At 42.9% G+C, this 24,260-nt stretch overlaps 1 protein-coding gene across 2 annotated transcripts in view; it reads right to left on the bottom strand.

The window, feature by feature from the left end:
• Positions 1–3,052: 3,052 nt before the first annotated feature.
• The window catches only part of apoltp (apolipoprotein lipid transfer particle homolog), a 394,813-nt gene continuing 373,605 nt past the window's right edge, over positions 3,053–24,260 (bottom strand). For both annotated transcript variants that reach the window (XM_043711128.2, XM_087998023.1), the window contains 7 exons: positions 23,360–23,482; positions 21,868–22,009; positions 18,440–18,616; positions 13,717–13,834; positions 8,062–8,197; positions 6,592–6,780; positions 3,053–4,910 (listed from right to left, as the gene is read on the bottom strand). In XM_043711128.2, coding sequence (XP_043567063.2) covers positions 4,740–4,910; positions 6,592–6,780; positions 8,062–8,197; positions 13,717–13,834; positions 18,440–18,616; positions 21,868–22,009; positions 23,360–23,482 — 1,056 coding nt within the window. In that variant the 3' untranslated portion in view covers positions 3,053–4,739. The remainder of the gene's footprint in view (positions 4,911–6,591; positions 6,781–8,061; positions 8,198–13,716; positions 13,835–18,439; positions 18,617–21,867; positions 22,010–23,359; positions 23,483–24,260) is intronic.

The following is a 24,260-nucleotide window of genomic DNA, read 5'->3' as shown; positions in this document are numbered from 1 at the left end:
AGAAGATATTGCTGTGTGAGACTATAAGGTATTGCTATGTAGGACTATAAGATATTGTGTGGGACTGGAAGATATTGCTATGTGAGACTATAAGATATTGCTATCTGAGACTAAGATATTGCTATGTGGGACTATAAGATATTGCTGTATGGAACTAGAAGATATTGCTATCTGAAACTAAGATATTGCTGTGTGGGACTAGAAGATATTGCTGTGTGAAACTATAAGGTATTGCTATGTGGGACAATAAGATATTGCTATGTAGGACTATAAGATATTATTGTGTGGGACTAGAAGATATTGCTATGTGGGATTGTAAGATATTGCTATGTGTGACTATAATATGTTGCTATCTGAGACTATAAGATATTGCCATCTCATGCAAGCCAACCTCCAACTCATTTGCCCCATCAATACAGCTATATCTGCATCCAATCTTAGCCATCAGTCATATCTTCACACTAACATCTTCATTTTATAAATTTCTGGATGACCCCGGTGGACTCCAGCCAGGATCTGGTGGTGACCTTTACTTGGGACAATCACTCTTGCTCTCCATAATAATATGCCACTCTCTACTGTCATCTGGTCTCTCCGGGTCCAAAACGCTTTCAGTTCTGGTTTTGATGGCCCTTGGTTACACCCATCACCAGCAGCTGTTTCAGTTTGCCAGGTTCAGATCTTTCTGCATCCAATGTCTGCTATTGTCAGCTGTGACTAGAAGTGTATCCAGAAAATTTAAAAACATTACAGACTCTTCCAGTGGCGGTACTACTGGTGGTGTACCTACCAGTGGGAGGCAGCTCAATGCATCTGCATTTACGACTCGGCCTCCTGGATGGTGTTCCGCTTTGTAATGATATGTAGTTAGTATTAGAGCCCACTGCTGAATTTGACCTGAAGCTATGGGTGACACTGCCTTGTCTTCTTTAAGTAGAGCCAGCAGGGATTAGTGGTTCATAATTATTACAAATTTATGTATTGATGGAACTTCCAGAGTCCAATATGACTGCCAAACCTTCCTTCTCTATCCGGGCAAGTCATTTCACCTGATGAAGGAGCAACGCTCTGAAAGCTTTTGTGATTTCAAATAAACCTGTTGGACTATAACTTCATGCGACTTCTGACTTTGTCCACCCCAGCCCAACACCAGCATCTCCACACCACAGCCATATGGGGGGAGGCAGCACATGTCAATACCAGATCTTGCTTGGTTCATAGTGTGCAAACATCTTCGAGGATGATTGTTCGTTCTTCATCTCCCTGAAAGCTATTGCTTTGCGACTGGATGAAAATAATAGGTCAGCATTTGTTTGTAAATCATCTGTGTACCATGTGGGACGTCAACTTGCATTTTCCTTAGCCCAGTGGTTAAAGTCACTACCACTGTGCTACAAGAGCCCATTACAGACAAGTGAATGCTGACCTGCTTCTATTGTTTGAAGTGTATGCAGTCCTTCCTTTCCCATTTGCCTCTCCATATTGGGTCCACATCCTTGTCTGTAACTCCTGGGCACAGAAACGAAGATCGATCCAATGCTTTGTGTTTGCATTGATGCTGTCCAATAAGCAGGACACTATACTTGATCAGCTCATCATCCACTTGCATTCAGTCCCAGCACCAACAATGCACCACAACTGTTTTTACAGACAGAGTACCTCAAATCCAAACACCTGAAAACTGGTGGTATCAGGAAAACTGGACAAGTTTCAAAGTTTGTCATGCAATTTTAATTGATTAAATTCAAACACCTGTAAGTTACTTGGACAATTCATGTTGGCACTTTGTCGACAAGGCATTGCTCCAGACTAGTTCCTAGCTTTACCACTTCACTCATGGTTCTATTGCCTACTCAAGTGACTTCTGACATCCTCCACTCCCCAACCCAGTTTGTTTATAACTGCTCTGCCCAATACCGGGAAATATCCAAAATCTGGCGTGATTCTGGTCTCGAGCGTGGCAGAATCTATTTCGGTAACTCGCTTTCCACAGCAGCAGCCATCCATTGTGACACTGAGAGGACTGAACACAGCAAGGCTGTGGCTGTTCCCTCCAAGCTACAAGTCATCCCATCACTTCAATGGCACAGGGTCACAATCTTGGAGCTGTCTCCCTAACGGCACTATGGCTAATGTGATTCAAGAAGGCCCCTCACCACCAACTTCTCAAAGACAATTAGAGACAGATAATAAATGGTGGACTGGTCAGAAATGGCCATAGTATTCTCAGTCAGAGGGTAGAGAATCTTTGCGATTCTCCATCTCAGGGGGTTAGGGAAGCTGAGACTTGGAATAGATTCAAAACAGAGATCAATAAATTTCTAATGTTACAGATATGGCGATAATTCAGGAAAATGGCATTGATATTGATGATGATCTACGATCACAGAGCAAAGTCAGTGGGCTGAATTGCTAATCCCGTTCCTATTTGCTATGTTCCTAAGGATTAAAAGATAGTTCAAGCATAGACCAGGTACCTGCCTGAATATAAAGAGGCAGTGCTGCCTCATTATGTGCCAGCTTTAACCTTCAATGGAACCCAATGGAAATACCAACCAGGTGGGAGGTTAAAATGGTGATCAAGCCATCCACCACCACTTATTTCAAAAAAGCTTCAATGTTTACACAGTGAAGCCCATTTAGGTCAGTGATAAGCTGCTTTAATGTGTGAATCTGAACAGAAAAATCCTTTGCTCCTTAATACTGGCATTATCTAAATTCTTTATAAGAAAATTAAAATGAGCCTGATCTTAGTTGGTAAAATGTTGCTAGATGTTGATGCAAGTTTGACAGAGAGATGTTTCGGATTCCGTTTTAACCAGACTGATGTATGGTAATCACCATGGGATTTTGAAAGAGAATTTTTTTTTGTCAAGAACATCAAACAAAACAGAAACCGTGACAGGATGGGTTGCACAAACCCAACTTGAATCTGAAATTTATTTCGTTTATATCTGCCTCGTACAAGACATAGCATGCTTTGATAATCCTTCTCCATAAATTAATAACAAACCAAACCACTTCCAAATTAAAACTAGGTGCACACTGGAAGTTCTAACCTAATTTTATTTTTAAAAAATCCATAAACACAACCAAATATAAAAGTGCATGGTATTGATGAGGTATGGGAGAAATATGACATTGAAAACATGTGCAAGATTTAGTCCCCTCCAACTGCAGAATTATAATGAATGAAACTTATCACAACGTTCGAATAAAGTAACTTCACTAGTAGAAGGAAACAAAACTGAAAACTGAGAATTACAAGATATAATCAAAACGTTGCTTTCTCTGAATTACACATTTTTGAAATCTAATGAACAAACAAAGAAAACCTGCAGGTCATACTATTTATACATTCCTCAAGCCAGCACAAAATATGAAAGCTGTATTTCAGGACATTCAATGTCTAAAGGGGAAATGATAGCTACAATTCACTTACTGATAACATACCTCACTGAAATTGATAATCTACCTTTACCAAAAAATCCAGTATTAATTTAATTATAACAAAGTGTGTCAGAGATAAGGAATGTAGTTACAGTATTAATTGAGAGACAAAATAAAAAGGCACACATTTTATGCAAAATTGAGATATTTACAATTCGGGTAGTAAACTATTACTGCTACTCAACGAACTGTTGTCTTCCTTGATCTTCTGAATATTATTTCCATAACTAATTTAATCTAATTGGATTAATGAAGGTGCTTGCTAAGATTTGCAGCTTTATTGAAGGAGCAGTAGATATAATTTCACTGCCATGTTAACCAGAATGTTTCTTGCTACTTGATCATGCCTGCCAGTGAATGTGATAGAATCGCTGTTCTTTCAAGTGACTGAATCTCTTCACCTTGCTTGGTAAGCCAACCAGCTTTTGACACCCATTGTGAACAAGAGTAAACTCAACAAGACTGACAAACTATCACAGCACAATGCAACATTCACCCAATAATGTGGACCCTGCGCTCTGTAAATTATGTTTGAAAGGATTTTGGACCTCAATATTATTTCAAGATTTGCAAGTCAAATTTGCGGAAGACCATTTCTTGCATGATGAACTTATCAAACATATTCTATCACCCATTATAAAATAAGTCCTGCTGTTCTGTGCTTCTTCAGCAGCTCCAAGCCTTTGGGTCTGTTTCTACTGCAGAACGATTCAGTAAATTCAATAAGTTGAAAATGAAGAAATCAAATGTTTGCTGACAGCCCATATTAAATTGCATGGATGGCATATGCCCAGACACAGTTATCTGTGCAGCACAGTTAGACTAACCATCTTTGTTCAGCTGAAATGTCAGACCATGAGTTTCCGAGCTTGCCTTTCTGAAGTGCGTTTTACCTGCCCGGCTTAGCTTCCACTTATCATCCACATTGATTAATTCTGGTGAACCTTCAAGGATATTTTGTACAGAGATCAACAATGATTTGTGGAGTATTAAAAATATTCTCCCACTGCTGTGCTAGGAAAATAAATCCAACAATAGGCTGACAGTACAAATAAGACACAGACTGAAATGTATGCTGCTTGAATCATTCACTTGCAATCATTTTTATCTTCGAGTAACGCGTGATGATGTGGTCTGCAATAATGTTATGAATGTGAAAAAAAGACCTTTAATTCCATGGGTGTTACAGTCTGTAGGATACATTTCTCATTATGTGCTCCTCGCACTATAATTATTGGACATTCTCTTTGCTAAAGGCAGTCAACTCAGATAGCAAGCGTGAAACCATTTCAACCTGCAGTGGGCTGGCAAGTTTCACACTTGCTGTCCTTATGATTCCTGGTGACTCGGTGACTAAATAATTGGAGGAAATTTTCACTTTGTGAGATGAACTTTGAAGAATCAAACACTGCACCTCCTGATTTGATTGCTGCAGCCAGACACACATCCTCAGCAGGCAACTAGAAGACAAAAATGAAAAGTATTCAGCAGATATTCCAGAAAGAAATCACAATTGTGTGTTGGCGTGTTAATGACACTGCGATGACTAGCTCATTAATACTAGTGTACAAAGTTCTAGGATTCATCACGTAAATAGTTACAACAGAGTAGAGATTGAAGGAAGTGAAGTTGGAGGTTTTCTAAAAGTCTGTCCGCCAGCTACAAAGCACAAACCAGGGGTGTGATGGAATACTCCCCACTGGCAGGTCCAACAACACTCAAGAAACTCAATACATTCCAGGACAAAGCAGCCTTTTTGATAAGCACTCTTCTCTACCTTCAGCATTCACTCCCCCCACCTCTGATGCATATTGACAGCAGTATGTATTATTTTAAAAAGGTGTATTATGGAAACTTGCCAAGAGTTATTACACAGCACCTTCCAAACCCAACACATCTACCATCCAGAGGAAACGGGTAGCAGATATATAGGAATGAGTTACTATGTATCTGCAAGTTCCCCTCCAAGCCACTCACCGTCCTGACCCTGGAATTATTTCATCTTTCCTTCACTATCATTGGGTCCAACAGCAAGTGTAGGCGTCTCTACACTCCAAAAACTGCAGTGGCTCAAGAAGGCAGCTCACCATCACCATTCTGGGGCAAACAAGGGATGGGCAATAAACGCTGGCCCAGCCAGCGATGCCCAAATCCCATGAATGAAAAGAAACTTGGGCAAGATCTGATTAGAATGGGTCAATAAGTGAGGGAAGCATTCAATTAAGAAACAGATTAGCTTCTGTAGACAGAGGTGATATAAAGATTGAACAACAGTGTCGATAGATATTCAAAGGTTAACTCTCAGCTTTGGCAATGATGAAATGATGCTGGGTTGCTTGAAAACGTATTCCAATTCTAATTGCATTGTAGCGTTGCTTTAAAAGCTCTCTAACTGGCATAATGCCAGTGTGTGAAGCAATTTCATGGATGAATTCCCATAAGACTTGTATTTGTCACTGCCAAATCTCAATCTCAACGCTTCAGCTGCACTGAACAGCCATTGGACCATACTTATCCACAGCTTCACTAAGGTATATTTATAAAGATTACACAATCGTAAAAGGGAAATTGCAGCATCGCGCTAACAAAAATTCAAGTTTCTTAACAGATTTAGTCAAGAACAATTGATTTTAGACCTCTGTAACTGACATACAAGGAAGAGGATGAAATTAGTTATTCTATGATGGGCACTGCTGATAAACTCACGGTGTGCGTTAGCAAACTTGCTACCTGATATTAGCAAGTCTGAAGCAATTGACCTACAGGCCCAGGCAATGGTTGAAGATAAAACTGATGATTTCTCGTCATGGGTAATGAATACACATTTGCTGATGGAAACTGAATCTGCTGGACATTAAGAGGTACTCTTCTCCCTTAAAGTGAATCGTTCTTTTGAAACAAAAAACAATACAGCACAAGAATAGGCCCTTTTGCCCTCCGAGCCTATGCTGACACACTTTGCTATTCCATGCTAAAACTGTCCGCACTTACAGGATCTAGGTCTCTCTATTCCCTTCCTATTCATGTGCTTGTCCAGTTGCTTCTTGAATGCTGCTATTGTGTATGCTTCCACCACCACCTCTGGCAGTAGGTTCTAGGCATTTACCAAGGTTTGTGTGAACAAAACAATGTTAAACTTACTGCAACGTGATGGTGTGATGTTTTAAATGGTTGGCTTCCACTGTTGCTGACTCTAAAGACACTGCTGTCGTCCAAACCAACAACACTGCTGTCGCTCTCTCCACTCTTATGCTGGAGCCTCATGTCCTTTAGAACGTGTAATATGATTCCCGATGATGTCAGCAAGGTCTGCAAAGTGTCTTCAGACAACTGAGAAAACAAATTATTTGTGGTGCCGTGAACTACAGCATCTGGGAAGAACAAGACAAATTTCAAGCACCTTTCAATTGCAGCATTATTCCTGAAGTCAGGCCAGTGACAAAAATATACTATACCATACATCGACCATTTTGTTTTATTCTTTCACGGGATATGTCCATCCCTAATTGTTTTTCAGGTGAAGGCTTGCAAGGCTATTTCAGAGGGCAGCTACAAGATGACACCACTGTTGGGGAGCTGTGAGTCACATGTAGGCCTGACCAGGTAAGGCTGCTGCTCAGTCATCCCCACTACTTCCTTGGAAGGAACTCCCTCTTCTCGCAACAGGAATGATCCTGCAGCACCAGTTACAAGTTGTGATCCTGACATTTTAGCACGAGGCAAAGCAAGGATTGGTCTGAGGAAACACTCATTGTATTATAGCAACACACACGGAGCAGGGAAAACTCTAACACACAGCCTGGCTGTTATTGCTAACACTTCAAATGTTTTTTTTTTGTCATTTTTTTGTTTTCTCTCCCCAGGATATCGAACTCTCAGGCTAGACCAGCACTTATTGCCCATTCCCAATTGCCTAGAGGGCAGTTCAGAGTCAACCAAATTGCTGTGATTCCTGTAGGCCAGACCAGGAGTAGATGTCAAATTTCCATCCCTAAAGGACATTAATGAACCAGATCAACAATGGTCACGATTAAACTAGCTCTTCAGTTCAGAGTTTTATAGAATTCAAATATCATCATAGAGTCATACAGCATGGAAACAGACCCTTCCAGTCCAATCAGTCCATGCTGAACATATTCCTAAACTAAACTTGTCCCACCTTGATTGTTCCTGGCCCATATCTCTCCAAACCTTTCCTATTCATGTACTTATCCTAATGTCTTTTAAATGTTGTAATTGTGCCACATCCATCACTTCCTCTGATGTCCCCAGAACATTAACTTGGGAGTTCCGGATTACTGTCCAGTGACAACACCACGGTCTGCACTGGAGGAAGCCATTAGTGAGTCAGGCTGTATTATTTAACTGGATTGAACTCCTCCTATCAGTTCAGAATATCAATTAAAGTCAACCAGGAAGCATCGGTTACGTTTATGCAGATAATTTGAATTGGACTGAGTTGTTGTAGCTACTGCAAGGTGAAAGAGAAAACAGCAATGAAAACAGCCAGTGCAATTAAACACAGACATTCTTTATTTTTGATGAAACATTGGCAATGAGTATTTACTCAGACTAATCTCAGTTACTGCGGTGCTATTACAATGAAGTTACCTCATAGTTTCGGTGACATGTGGAGCAAGTCAGTAGAACTGCACTCTTGACCGCCTCAACACGGAAAGGCCACTGTGTTACCAGAGTTACAACAGCCGGCATGTTGTATGAGATATTGCGGTTGAACAACAGGTTACTGGGAGAAATGAAACATGCGTGAGGCATTCAGTGTTGAGAGTTTAACATTCTTCACCAAACTCTTCTGCACAATCCCTGTTTAGGGATGAACCCAATCAAAACGATCAGAATACCAACTCCTCCAGGCTTCACCTCTACTCTGATCACACACGGAATTCCAAAGGGGCAAATATCAATCAGTCCTATTCACCTTCTCACAATTCTGTCTGCTGGTGGTGGGTGGAGTGAGAGGGGGAACAGGTTGTCCTGGAAATCTTGTCTCTACAGAAAACAGTGGTACCTAAGTCTGTGGATCATTCGTACACTTACCATTCATGTAGTATGTGAGCCCCAGAGTGTCAGATTCAAACCATAATCAATCCACGGTACCTGAGGGCAGAGTGATTCCCATTGTAGGACGGGCTCTCGTTTGAACCAGGACTAGGCAAGTTGGAAGCACAGTGGAGGGTTGAGATTTAAGGTAAAAACCTGAAAGAATTGCGGATGCCGGTCTAAGTCAGAAACGAAAACAGAAGTGGCTGGAAAACCTCAGCCAGTCTGGGAGCATCTGTGAAGAGAAATCAAAGTTAACGTTGCAGATCCGGTACCCTTCGTTAGAAGGGTCTTGCTTGTGTTTTGAGGAAAGTTCACCGGACCAGAAACGTTAACTCTGATTTCTCTGCACAGATGCAGCCAGACCTGCTGAGCTTTTCCAGCTACTTCTGTTTTTGTTTGAGATTTTTTTTTTAGAAATCATAAAATTATGCTTGCCAAGTTTATGCTAACCTCTTGTGGCTAAGTTATAGGAAAGGCTGAACAGTCTGGGGCTTTTTTCCCTGGAACATCAGACACTGAGGGCTGAATTTATAAAGGTTTACGAGGGACAAGGAGAGGGTGAATAGTCAAGGTCTTTTTCCGAGGTTGGGCGAGGTCAAAACTAGAGGACATAGGCTTAAGGTAAACATAGAACAATACAGCACCGTACAGGCCCTTCGGCCCATGATGTTGTGCCGAGTATTTATCTTAATCTAAGATCAGGCTAACCTACACACCCCTCAATTTACTGCTGTCCATGTGCTTGTCTAGCAGTCGCTTAAATGTCCCTAATGTCTCTGACTCTACTATCAATGCTGGCAGTACATTCCACACACCCACCACTCTCTGCATAAAGAACCTACCTCTGACATCTCCCCTCTACCTTCCTCCAATCACCTTAAAATTTTGACCCCCTCCTGACAGCCATTTCTGCCCTGGGGAAAAGTCTCTGGCTATCTACTGTATCTATGCCTCTCATTACCTTGTACATATCTATCAAGTCGCCTCTCTTCCTTTCTGTCTCCAGTGTGAAAAGCACGAGCTATCTCAACCTCTCTTCATAAGAGAAGCCCTCCAATCTAGGCAGCATCCTGGAAAATCTCCTCTGCACCCTCTCCATGGCATCTACATCCTTCCTATAATGAGACAACCGGAACTGGACTCAATATCCTAAGTGTGGTCTAATGAGGGTCTGATAGAGATGCAGCAAAACCTCGCAGGTCTTAAACTCAATCCACCTGTTAATTAAAGCCAAAATGCCAAATTTCCCTGTATCCCATACCTCCTAACTACCATGAAGAACTTTAGCCAATGCCTTTCTGAAATCCATATATACCACATCCACTGCTCCACCTTCGTCAACTTGACTTGTCACATCCTCAAAGAACTGAATAAGGCTTGTGAGGCATGACCTGCCCTCACAAACCCATCTTTAATAAAAAAAATCCTATTTCTCAGATTCCCTTCCAGCGCCTTGCTTACCACAGACGTAAGACTGACTAGTCTGTAATTCCCAGGGATTTCCCTATTCCCTTTCTTGAATAGAGGAACAACATGCGCCTCTGTCCAATCAGCCAGTACTACTCCCACGTAGCGTGAGGATGCAAAGAGCATCACCAGAGGTGCAGCAATCTCATTCCTCACTTCCCATAGTAACCTTGGATATATCGGGCCTGGTCCTGGGGACCTATCTATTTTGATGCTTCCCAGAATTTCCAGCACACACACATCCTTAATATCAATCTGTTCAAGCCTGTTAATTTGCTCCACGGTGTTCTCAAGATCAACAAAGTCCCTCTCTCTAATGAATACTGAAGCAAAAAAAACTTAGGAGCCTCCCCTCTTCAGATTCCAGGCACAGGTTCCCTCCAATATCCCTGATCGGCCCTACCCTCTCTCTGATCTTTCTCTTATTCCACAAGTAAGTGTAGAATGCTTTTGGGTTTTCCTTAAACCTTTCTACCAAGGCTTTTTCATGCCCCTTCCTATCTCTCCTCAGCCAATTTTTCAGTTCTTTCCTAGCTACCGTGTAATCCTCTAAAGCTGTGCCACAGGTTGCTTCCTCAACCTTAAGTAAGCTTGCTCCTTCCTCTTGACGAGAAGCTCCTCTTCTCTTGTCATCCAAGGCTCCTTCACCTTCCCATTCCTTGCCTATCTCAGTGGGACAAAGTTTTACAACGCTTGCAACAAGTGCTCCTCAAAAAACCTCCACATTTCTGTTGTGTATTTCCCGTAAAACAATTGTTCCCAATTTATACTCCACAGCTCCTGTCTAACAGCAGTATAATTTCCCTTCCCCCAATTAAATACCTTCCCATACTGTCTGTTCCTATCCCTCTCCATGGCTATGGTAAAGGTGAGGCAGTTATAGTCACTGATACCGAAATGCTGTCCCACCGAGAGATCTTACACCTGGCCTGGCTCATTGCCTAGCACCAAATCCAATATGGCCTCCCCCCTAGTCAGCGTATCTACATATTGAGTCAGGAATCTTTCCTGGACACACCTGACACAAATTGGCTCCATCCAGACCATCAGCACTAAGGAGGTTCCAATCAATATTGGGAAAGTTGAAGTCACCCATAACAACAACTGTTACATCTGCACCTTTCCAAGATCTGCTGTCCAATCTGTTCTTCCATCTCTCTGCTGCTATTGGGGAAGGTCGATAGAAACCACCCAATAAAGTGACTGCTCCTTTCCTGTTACTGACTCCCACCTACACTGACTCAGTAGACAAACCCTCTTTAACAACCTCCTTTCTTGCAGCTGTGATGCACTCTCTCATTAACAATGCTACTCCCCCTCCTCTTTTACCCCACTCCCTGTTCTTTTTAAAATATCTAAACCCTGGAGCATCCAACAACCAATCCTGCCCATGAAATCCATGTCTCCGTTATGGCCACAACATCGTAGTTCCAAGTACTGATCCAAGTTCTAAGTTCACCACTCTTATTCTTGACACTCCTTGCATTGAAACAGACACAGGTTAATCCATTCCTTTGCCCTACCGAATGTGTATCGTTCCTGACAGACTCTCTGCATTCTATTTCAGCCCGTTCGACAATTACCCTCTCCTCTTATCTCTAGCTCTGATTCCCATCCCCCTGCCAAACTAGTTTAAACACTCCTGAAGCACTTGAGCAAATCTGCCCAGAACATTGGTGCCCCTCCAGTTTAAGTGTAACCCGTCCTTCATGTACAGGTCCCACCTTCTCCAGAAGGTACCCCAATCATCTAGGCTGGGCAAATGGGACGAAGTCAGATTGAGATTCCTGGTCAGTGTGAACGAGTTGTACTGAAAGGTTTGTTTCCCTGTTGTATGAATCGATGACTCCATGACGCTACTTAGAAATTTTATTTAGAGTTAGAAGAGGCCAATCACATGAGGAAGGAGCAATGAATGAATCAAGGACGTGGAGGCCTGAAATGTATTGTAGGTGAGAGACTGAGCTTTCGATGAGATACGGGGCTGAAGGGTGATTAGAATCAGAGGAAGGCCTCAAAGTGTATGGGAGTTTCCCTGGTGTGAGAAAACAACTTGTTTGTGTTACTGGTAGAAACTCCCCAAAAATGGCATGAGAGACTGTTTTTTGCCTTTGAGCCTAATTCTCTTATGGATCTATCACTGGAGGCTGCCAAATACAAGGACAAAATCGTCTATCAATCGGGTGGGGTAAAAATCATAAGAATTGAATTGATCTAGTGAGAGGTTACCTTGGAGACTGTAAGGACAGCAGTATGTCTAACTGCACCTTCCCCCAGATGCATCATTAAAATATTTAGTACTATTAAATAGTATGATTTAACAGAGCAAACTCTTTTATGAGGATGTTTCCAATGGACCATTTATCCGGGCCAAATGGGACATTTTTTTTTAATTTGTGGGATGTGGGCACTGCAGGCTGGACTAGCATTTATTACCCATTCCTAGTTGCCCTTGAGAAGTGGTGACGGTGAGCTACAATTTTGAATCGTTGCAGTCCATGTGCTGTAGGTAGATCCACAGTGTCATGAAGGAGGGAACTCCAGGATTTTGACCCAGCGGCAGTGAAGGAATGACGATATACTTCTAAGACATGATGGTGAGTGCCTAGGAGAGGAACTTGCAAGTGGTGGTTTTCCCACACATCTGCTGCCCTTGTCCTCGATGGAAGTGGTCTTGTATTGGAAAGTGCATTCTAAGCGTCTTTGGTGAATTTCTGCAGTGCATCTTGTAGATAGTACACACTGCTGCTACTGGGTGTCGGTGGTGGAGGGAGTGATGCTTGTGGATGTGATGCAAATCAAGTGGGCTGCTTTGTCCTGGATGGTATCAAATTTCCTGAATGTCGTTGGAGCTGCATCTGTCCAGGCAAGACGGGAGTATTCCATCACACTCCTGACTTTGTACTTTGTAGACAATGGACAGGCTTTGGGGAGACAGGTGGTGAGTCACTCACTGCAGCATTCCTACCCTCTGAGCTGCTCTTATAGACACGGTGTTCATGTGGCAAGTCCAATTGAGTTTCTGGTCAATGGTAAGCCCGCAACCTTGATAGCAGGAGATTCAGTGATGATAACAACATTGAATGTTAAGGGACACTGATTAGATTGTCTCTTATTGGAGACAGTCATTGCCTGGCATTTGTAAAGCACAAATGTTACTTGCCACTTGTCAGCCCAAGCCTGGATATTGTCCAGACTCTTGTTGCATTTGAACACAGACTGTTTCAGCATGTTGCAATCGTTAACAAACATCAGACATTATAACGGAGGAGCTGAAACAGTTGAAGATGGTTGAGCCTAGGACACTATCATGAAGAACTCCTGCAAAGAAGTTCTGCAGCTGGGACAATTGACCACCGTCAACAACTACAACCAACATCCTTTGTGCCAGGCATGACTCAACCAGCAGAAACCTTGCCCCTGATGCCAATTGATTTCAATTTTGCTAGGGCTCCTTGATGCCATTCTCAGTCGCATGCAGTCTTGATGTCAAGGGCTGTCACTCTCACCTCACCTCTGCAATTCAACTCTTTTGAACTAAGGCTGAAATGAGTGGCCCCAGAGGGATCCAAACTAGGTGTCACTGAGCCAGTTATTGCTGAGCAGGTGCTGTTTGATAGCACTGTAGATGACACCTTCCATCACTTTAATCGAACACTACTGGATTTTATTTTCCAGAAGAGTTCGCTTTAGCAGTAGCGATAGTCTCAAAAGTGATTCATTTTACAGCCTCACCCCAGCTCCTTTGCCAAGTGCCATGATGATGAATTCTCTCTCTTTACAGTGAGCAGGTGCTGCTCATGAACGCCTTCATCGCCAAAGCCAATGAAACCGAATTTCACATCCGTGATTCCTGGGGAGAAAAGACCATCAGGGATATTCACGTGACAGGTGAGATGTGAAGTTAGCAGCAATATTATTGGTAAATTTAACTTAAAAAGAAATAACAAGATGTACAGCATAAACATTATGTTATGACAAACTCCAAGACACATTATAAAACCCCCATGATGTGGAAGCAGGCCATTCAGCCCATAAAGTCCACATTAACCCTTCAAAGAGCATTACACACACACACACACACACACACACACACACACACACACACACACACACACACACACACACACACACACACACACACACACACACCTCATCCCTGTAACCCTGCATCCCCCATGGCTAATCCACACAGCCTGCACTTCCCTGAACACTATGGGCAATTTTGCATGGTCAATCCACCCTAAGCTGAACATCTTTGGACTGTGGGAGGAAACCAGAGCATCCTGAGGAAACCCACACAGACATGGAGAGAATGTGCAAACTCCACACAGACAGTTGCCCGAGGCTAGAATCTAACTCCAGCCTGATCCTGTGAGACTGTAATGCTAACCACTGAGCCACCTTTATTAAAGTTGTAATACTTGCTTGTATCATACTGGCCTCCCTGTGAAAGTGTTGCAGTTTTAAAGATGACAAGAGTATTTGTGCTGGCCCAGAAATTCAGCCATTTCTATCAGAATTGCATCCAGCTTGAACCTTGTAGCTTACATCCCCGGGTCACCAGAGCAGGAAGTGGTTGAGATGATCGATTCTGCCTGTTTTTGTCCAAAATGTTCACTGTCATAATTTTAATTTTCATTGTGCTATTTTCAGCAATACTACCTTAAAAACCAATGTTTTTCAGAACTTTTTTTGCACACATCAGATCAATTTACAGGAATGCCAAAGTAATGGCAACTTTGACACAGTATGAGAAGAGAGTATGTTACACTGCATGAGAGGGAATTGTGTCACACTCATCTCCAAACAGTTTAACTGTTCCTCTAAAATGAAACAAAGAACTACAGATGTTGGAGATCTGAAACAAAAATGGAAATTGCTGGAGAAACTCAGCAGCTCTGGAAGCACCTGTGAGGAGAAAACAGTTAATGTTTCAAGTTCAGTTAGTCTGTTCAAGTCAGAGCAGTTAACTCTGCACAGGACACTGTTCAACCTGCTGAGTTTCTCCAGCATTTTTAGTTTGTTTACAGCAAAAATGTTATTATCCCTTTACGTTGGTTATTTTTCAATTTTTTTATTAATGGGATGAGGGTGTCACTGGCTAGGTCAGCATTTATTGCCCAGTTGAGAGTCAACCACATTGCTGTGTGTCTGGAGTCACATGTAGGTTAGACCAGGTAAGGATGCTAGCTTCCTTCCCTAAAGGAAATTAGAGAATCAGATGGGTTTTTCCAACAATCAACAATGGATTCGTGGTCATCCAGATTTTTACTGAATTCAAATTCCACCATCTGCCGTGGCGGAATTTGAACCCAGGTCCCCAGAACATGACCTGGGTCTCTGGATTTACTGACCAGTGATGATACCACCAGGCCATCACCTCCCATGTCCTGTTCCCTCTGTCTCCAGACACCCCTTCTACACCATCGACACTCGCCATTTAGCTTGTTGGCATCTCATGGCTGTGTCCCATGCACACCAATGGTACCATTGCCATGCAATCTATTCCCTCACACTCACAATTCTTTCTTTATTCTCCTTCCAGGACACAACAGCACACACGGTCTTGGGGAAAAGGCAGAGGAGATGGCCATCTCCAGTGATGGGCACCTTGATGCCCACTGGCAGATGCATGTCCATCGAGTTGACTGTGAAAGAGGCCTTCCACCAGGAGGCTGCAGATGCCAGCAACAAAACTATCACCAAAACCTGAGACTCCTCAGGCTTCAGCTCTGATAATGCAACAGCAACATCTGAATACTGGGGCTCGACTCTTCATTTGTTGCATCCCAGTATTGGTCTCGGCATTTTACTAGCTGCCCTTTCATCACCCCTTCCTGTTCTTGCTTTCAGGAAGCAAGTCAGCCAGATCATAGAGTCAAAGAGTCATAGAGACGTACAACAAAGAAACAGACCGTTTCATCCAACCCATCCATGCTGATCAGATATCCTAAATTGATCTTAGTCCCATTCCAGGTCATAGAGTCAAAGAGTCATAGAGACGTACAACAAAGAAACAGACCGTTTCATCCAACCCATCCATGCTGATCAGATATCCTAAATTGATCTTAGTCCCAGTCCAGGTCATAGAGTCAAAGAGTCATAGAGATGTACAAAAAAGAAACAGACCATTTCATCCAACCCATCCATGCTGATCAGATATCCTAAATTGATCTTAGTCCAATTTTCCAGCATTTGGCTCACATCCCTCTAAACCATTCCTATTCATATACCCATCCAGATGCCTTTTAAATGCTGTAATTGTACCAATCTCCACCACTTCCTCTGGCAGCTTATTCCATACACGCACCACCATCTGCATGAAAATGTTGCTCCTCAGGTGCCTTTTACATCGTTCCCCTCTCACTTTAAACCCATACCCTCCAGTTTGGGACTAACCTACCCTGGGGAAAGGTATTTGGCTATTCAATGTATCTATATCCCTCATGATTTTATAAACCTCCATATGGTCCCCTCTCAGTCTTCGACGCTCCAGGGAAAACAGCCCCAGCCTGTTCAGCCACTCCTTATAGCTCAAATCCCCCAACTCTGGCAACACCCTTCATACGTTCATAAGATATAGGAGCAGAATTAGTCCATTCGGCCCATCGAGTCTGCTCCTCCATTCGATCATGGCTGATATGCTCCTCACCCCCATTTCCCAGACTTCTCTCCATATCTCTTCAACCCATTACCAATTAAAAATCTGTTTAACTCCTCCTTAAATTTACTCACTGTCTCAGCATCCACTGCACTTCAGGGGAGTGAATACCACAGATTCACAACCCTTTGGAAGAACTAGTGTCTCCTCAGCTCTGTTTTTGATTCGCTACCCCCTTATCCCAAGACGATGACCTCTCGTCCCAGAATGCCTCACAAGAGGAAGCATCCGCTCCACGTCTATTTTACCCACACCTTTTATCATCTTGAATACCTCAATTTGATCTCCCCTCATTCTTTGAAATTCCAGTGAGAATAGGCCAAAACTGTTCAATCTCTCTTCATATGACAAACCCCTCATCTCTGAGATCAATCTAGTGAACCTCCTCTGAACTGCCTCCAATGCCACTACATCTTTCCTCAAATAAGGGGTTCAAAACTGTGCACAGTACACCAGGTGCGGTCTCATCAATACCTTGTATAGCTGTAACAATACTTCCATACTTTTTATATTCCAATCTTTTCGCTATAAAAGCCAGCATTCCATTTGCTTTCTTCATTGCCTGCTGTACCCACGTGCTATTGTTCTGTGTCTCAAGAACAAGTACACATAGATGACTTTGCACCGGAGCACCCCGAAGTCTCTCCCCATTAAGATAATGGGTCAATTTCTCATTTTTTCAACGCAAATGCATGACCTCGCACTTATCCATGTTAAACTCCATCTGCCACATTTTGGCCCACTCTCCTAACCTATCTATATCCATTCGTAAGGTTCTTATGTCCTCATTGCAATTTACCATCCCACCTATTTCTGTATCAACCACAAATTTGGCTGGAGAGCTTTCTATTTCTGTATCCAAGTCACTAATGTAGATTGTAAATAGCTGGGCTCCAAGGAGCGAACCTTGTGGTACCCCACTAGTTACATCTTGTCAACCAGAAACAAAAACATTTTTCCCGACTCTCTGTCTTCTGTCCATCAGCCAGTCTTCCATGTAGGTTAATAAGTTACCCCTCATTCCACATGATCCAACTTGTGAATCAATCTTTCATGCGGCACCTTATCAAACACCCTCCAGAACTCCAGATAGCTTACATCTGCAGCATCCCCATTATCCACCTTGCCTGTTAGATCTACGAAGAACTCTAGAAAATTAGTCAAACATAATTTGCCCTTCATAAAACCATGACGACTCTGATGGATAGCATTTTGACTTTCCAAATGTCCAGATATTGCTTCCTTGATAATTGATTCTAAGACTTTCCCAACAACAGATGTTAAACTAGCTGGTCAATAATTTCTCACATTTTGCCTCCCTCCCTTTTTGAATAAGGGCTTTATATTAGCCATTTTCCAAGCCACTGGAACCTTTCCCGTGTCCAGGGAATTTTGGAATATTGTAACTGATGGGATCTACTATCTCTGCCGCCATTTCCTTTACTACCCTAGATTGTAGGCCATCAGGCCTGGGGGACTTGTCTGTTCTCAATTCTAATAGTTTGCTAAGTACCTTTTCCCTAATTGATGTTTGTTTTAAGTTCTACCCTATCTACTGTCTCTGATTTGCCTGTTCCAATAGGAATGGTACTATTGTCCTCCACCATGAAAACTGAGGCAAAGTATTGATTCAGCATTTCTGCCATCTCAGTGTACCCCACTACTAACTCTCTGGTTTCATCTACCACGTGACCAACATTCACATTAGCGACTCTCTTCCCTTTAATATACCTATACAGGCTTTTGCTATCCTTGTAAAGTGCAGAATGAGGTAACAGAGAGAGAGAAAAGTACCTTGTGTTTTGAAGGTGTCGACCAATGAGTTAATCATTGAAGGAAGTTGTGTGACAATGGGCTTATTGCAGTCTCTTTCCTCAATGATGAAGAGGACATCAGCTGGTTCCAGTGTTCGTCTTTGTCCAATATCTACCACGTCATCATTCTGCATACTGTCACCGGCCTTGCCAGTCACTGTAAGGAGAAAGACAACGTGAGTACAGAATACTACAGTAAAACTTCAACTATCTGCCAGACTGGCTCTTACCCTCTCACGGATACTGTTAATTTAAGTCTCCCAATTGCACTGCTGATTGCTGTTCTGAAATACTTCTTGCAGCTGCTACAGAAAGTAAATGACTCTCAAGAGATGTCACTAATCATTACTTTGATAAAACAGTAACTTTTCTGACTGTTTATTTAACCCTTCTTGATGTGTATTTACAAGCCCTAGATGCTGTATCACATTAGTGGTGCTTTTTTTTATAAACAAAATAAAATGGTGGAGATCACAGCGGGTCAGGCAGCATCCATAGAGGGAGAGCAAGTAGTGTTTTTGCGTCAATTCTGATGAAGAGTCATCTAGACTCGAAACATTAGCTTGGTTTCTCTCCACGGATGCTGCTTGGCCCACTGTGATCTCCAGCACTTTTTGTTTTCAGTACAGATTCCAGCAACTGCAGTGAGATGCTCCTACCTTATTTTTTTATAATGCTTTTCATGCAAAGCTTTGCCGTCTGTTTCTGAGTTCACACCAAAATCCATTCATCCATCATGTGTTCTGGGTGGTCTACATTGGATTTCAGTTAGCTACAGCCTTGTTTTTAAACATTTTCAACAGTTTTTATTCCCAAATCTAACCCCACCTCTGTAATCCCATCCAGTCCCAAAACCCTCTTGCTTCTCCTTAATGTTAGCCTCTTCAGCATCTCCCAATGTAACTGCTTCACCTTTAACTCTGGGATGCTCTCTGAATCTTCTGCCTCACTTTTCAGCTTTAAGACATTCCTTAACACATAAAACAAATTGCTGTTTTTTGTTAGGAAACATTTTTCTCCCAAACAGTTGTCATGATTACAGTAGTTATGAAGCTAATTTGGGTATTATTCACTCTGTTACACCATAGGAGGTGTCTGTGTTGCTTAATCTCCTTAGGATACATGTTAAATTGTGCCAGCTGTATCATCCTACTCAACACCACCAACTTCATGGCCTTAAATAGGGCAAAGAAGAGAATTCCGAAATTGTATCAGGAATGTGGGATTTCAGTTATGTGCGTGGACGAGTCCCCAGGCCCTCTCTGTTCCCTCGGCCCTCAAACCCCAGGCCCTCTCCACTCCCTCGGCTATAGAACCCAATGTGAAATGTGGGGAACATTTTTTATGCTGCACCTTCCTAGGACTTGGCCTGAAAGGGTTGGAAAAGCAGGTTGAATGATACATCTCCAATTGAATTTGATGGAGAAACATTCAGGTTTGAGATAAATCGGATAGGTCTTTAAAAGAGATGATGACGATACAATGGGACTCAATGGCCTCCCTCTGTGCTGTAAAACTGTGTTATTATTTCTGGGGAAAAAAGGCCAAATTTGTCACGAATGTTGATACAAGGGGGTGGGGGGGGGATCATCTTAAAACGGAACTCAGGAGTGTTTTATTAACCGTTGCCCAACATCCACCCCCACCACCAACATCACCACTCCTTGTTTCATACAGAGGTATGGATAAAGACAGCAACAGCATTTAATTTCTACTTGCAATTCACTATTCTGCTTGATGCATTACAAGTTGGCGTGGGTTTCCTCCGGGTGCTCCGGTTTCCTCCCACAGTCCAAAGATGTGCAGGGTCAGGTGAATTGGCCATGCTAAATTGCCCGTAGTGTTAGGTAAGGGGTAAATGTAGGGGTATGGGTGGGTTTCGCTTCGGCGGGTCGGTGTGGACTTGTTGGGCCGAAGGGCCTGTTTCCACACTGTAATGTAATCTAATGTAATCTAATCTAATCTAATGTCGGTTTCTCTGCTCCTTCTGTTTATTTCCCATTTTCTTCTTTTTTTTTGTCCCATTTTTCTCCTCTTGGTGTTCCCTCCCAAGCTAGAATGGGCTGGAGGCTTGAAGGGAGCAGAGAGGACCTGGGGCTGGAGACCCGAGGGAGCGGAGAGGGCCTGGGGCTGGAGACCCGAGGGAGCGGAGAGGGCCTGGGGCTGGAGACCCGAGGGAGCGGAGAGGGCCGGGGGCTGGAGGCTCGAGGGAGCGGAGAGGGCCAGGGGCTGGAGGCCCGAGGGAGCGGAGAGGGCCGGGGGCTGGAGGCCCGAGGGAACGGAGAGGGCCTGGGAATGGAGGCCCGAGGGAACGGAGAGGGCCTGGGGATGGAGGCCCGAGGGAACGGAGAGGGCCTGGGGATGGAGGCCTGAGGGAACGGAGAGGGCCTGGGGATGGAGGCCCGAGGGAGCGGAGAGGGCCTGGGGATCGAGGCCTGAGGGAACGGAGAGGGCCTGGGGATGGAGGCCCGAGGGAGCGGAGAGGGCCTGGGGATGGAGGCCTGAGGGAACGGAGAGGGCCTGGGGATGGAGGCCTGAGGGAACGTAGAGGGCCTGGGGATGGAGTGCCCGAGGGAGCGGGGACGGTATTTGGACTGGGGACTGGTGTGGGCAGTCAGTGCCCTGCGAGTCTGGGCAGACCACATGTGGGAGGCCCCTGTGCTGAACTTACTGCAGGCCCTTTATGGAAACACTATAATACTCATCTTTTTAAATTTTATTCTCGTTTTTCTAACTTATACTATGAACAACTGTAAGTAAAGGTAAGTTTTTCTTTCCTTTTCTTTCCCCTTTATTTATGTATTTTGTATCTAAGATCTGTACCTAGGTACTTGCTACTTTGTAGCTCGTAATTATAGAATTTATTTGCTATAAATTCTGTGTCTTACAATTGTGCACTCCGCAACCCCCTGATGAAGGAGCAACGCTCCGAAAGCATGTGCTTCCAATTAAACCTGTTGGACTATAACCTGGTGTTGTGTGATTTTTAAGGAGAAAGTGAGGTCTGCAGATGCTGGAGATCAGAGCTGAAAATGTGTTGCTGGAAAAGCGCAGCAGGTCAGACAGCATCCAGGGAACAGGAGAATCGACATTTCGGGCATAAGCCTTCCTGAAGAAGGGCTTATGCCCGAAACGTCGATTCTCCTGTTCCCTGGATGCTGCCAGACCTTGTGTGATTTTTAACTTTGTACACCCCAGTCCAACACCGGCATCTCCAAATCATGATAAAACTGGATGTTGTGCAATTGCAAAGACAAAAGTTGCAATTATTGCTTTCAGCATGCAACACTATTAGCCAGTTGGTTAGCTTTCAAGGCAGCAAATAAAAGCCCAGTTATTACAGAACTTCCACAGCTTTGACATAATCGGTTTTATCAACTGCTCAGCTGGAAAACTGGCCGTGCTTACCACATTGTGACGGAATTTCCAGAGGGACAAAATTCCTGTTGCATATATGGACAAAGGCAGCTGCGAGGTTACAGCCTGGCTGGAGGTCCGAGGATTCACACATATCACTCAGGCACATGTCATAGAATGGAATAGGATCGACCTAAAAAAAACAGAGGCAGAAATACAAACATTCATGATAGTCATCGTGAAATAAGATACAAGGACTTTCTATTTCCCCAACTATCGTGCTCTCCTTCCTTACCTGTTCCTTCAAAGCACCTACTTTTGCTTCCAAAATTTATTCAAATTGAATAAAAATCATTTCTTTTTCTCCACATCTTTTTCTCTATCCATCTTTCATTGATCACACACGTGTTAGAAACTAAAATATCTGTATCACCACCATTTTACTTTATAATTACGCACCAAACAAGATGGGTCGAGTTTATTTTGAGGATTTTGTCATGAATTCCTCTTGCCCTTGTGTGGCTATTTCATATTATTCTTTACCCTGAAGATATTTTGTTGCCTAAGAAACATTCGAGAGTTTGATTAATACTCCTTGTTAAAACAGAATAATGCGACATTAAAAATAATGCCTTCAATGTGGAGTTAGAGATATAAATTATAACACAATAATTTATAAAGTAGCATCACTTGCAGGAAATTGAATGTCAGCAAATGATTTAAAGTCTTCCAGGGCTCTATATCATATATGTTTAATTACACTGTTCTACTATAACACCATTCTGCCACTTATACCAACAGTAGATGATTCATCATTCTTTAATCAATCTGCAGAATAACACCCTTTACTAATGAAAAACCATGGATATGCATTATGGTTTTTATCTGAACTCTTCCCAATAAATTTATAACAGTCCATTATTCATATCAGATTCCTGTCCAACTGTGATTTGATTGATGTGAGGCAGCATTGCTAAACACTGAGCCACTGTGTCAGCCAAGTGGGCAATGTTGATGGCAGACACTCAGATATTAACTCCTTTAGACCAACGTATAATCACAAACTCTGGAAATTGTCTAATGACCGGATTTGCTAAGAGCTTTCAGGGGATCTTTTCTGTGAAGAACCTTTGTCTGTCTCGGATGTGGTCCCCTGCATTACAGGGACACCCAACTTCGTCAGTGGAACCCAGCATAGGATAAGAGGCTACTGAAGGGAGTAACTAAGTGCCAACATGGGGTCCAGAGGCAGCCTTGATGCTGGGGGACCTGATATGTTTTTGTTTTACGCACCCCCATTCCTCCACATGTTAAGGGAAGACAACAGGAGGTTCCAGACTATGCAGCTCGTGAGGGTTGAGGTGTTTGCTGGAGGTGTCCACAGTAGAAGGTTGCAGTTCTGGTCTTATTGCTGGAATAGTGACCTCTGGGAATTTTGCCTTCTTGGCATTTGTATCCTTTTCTGAAGAGGGTTGTTTAGGAGGGAGAGGGCCATCATTAAATCTCAAGATCCACAAAACAGCGGTCCTGTGCAGTGACTTACCACTCTGAAACAATTTCTCAGCGGGGAGTAGAGACCTTTGAATAATATTTTGCAGATGTACTGAAAAGCACTGCCAAAGCATAGCTTGATCTTCTTGCCAGTGGTACGGCAGGGTGCATCAATCTATTGTAAATATAGGAGATATTTTAAAATGCACATCCCTGAGAGTTTATCATACACTACATGCTGTGCTTAGCTGTTATTACACAGCAGTTATGTTTCCATAGCGCTAACAAGGGAGAAATGCTTGATTGACTGCAAAACAACGGGGAAACAACCTCTATTTGACCAAATGTTTTGTAGAAATTGCAGTGTGCTTTTATTCGTGGTACAACATAAATACCACTGTGTGTTTACTCATCCGAAAGTTTGATAAAAGCTTCAGTTCTACTGTGACAAATCCAAGAATTCAAATTGCTAGGAGGCTGAAAGCTTGACCTTCCATTAAGTACTCCATTCTAAGTGTTTTGTTGCTCATTGGAGTAAATACATGGAATTGTTAAAACCAATAGCATTCCTCAACATCAACGATCTGATTCCAGGTGGCTCAATGATGAGATGGATCATGGGTCTTTGATGCATCAGCAGATCAACCATCTCAAACCCTTAATCTGTTAATTTACTGAGCCAATGCAGCATGTCAGGGAGATGGGCCATGATACAAAATGGCACTCAATGCTAGCTTTTAGCTGAACATGACTAGCCCAACTTGGTGTGTTACAGCACAATACATCCAGATCTGCCCTCCATTACAAACGTTGGTTGCATGTATGGTTTGGAATGCTGTTTTTGATACGTAATTGAGGTTAAAAAAAATGAAAGCAGTTTTAAAATAATCCTTCGTTTTCGTTCTAAAATTAACAACCTGGTCACTGAATTAGGAAGGTTGCAGGCAGTTAAC

This window comes from Chiloscyllium plagiosum, unplaced genomic scaffold (genome assembly GCF_037043375.1).
Source record: "Chiloscyllium plagiosum isolate Xiang-an unplaced genomic scaffold, Cpla_swu_hap1 HiC_scaffold_20, whole genome shotgun sequence".
Lineage (NCBI taxonomy): Eukaryota > Metazoa > Chordata > Chondrichthyes > Orectolobiformes > Hemiscylliidae > Chiloscyllium > Chiloscyllium plagiosum.
Note: the sequence above shows the minus strand (reverse complement) of the source record. Positions and strands in the feature narration are given on the sequence as shown.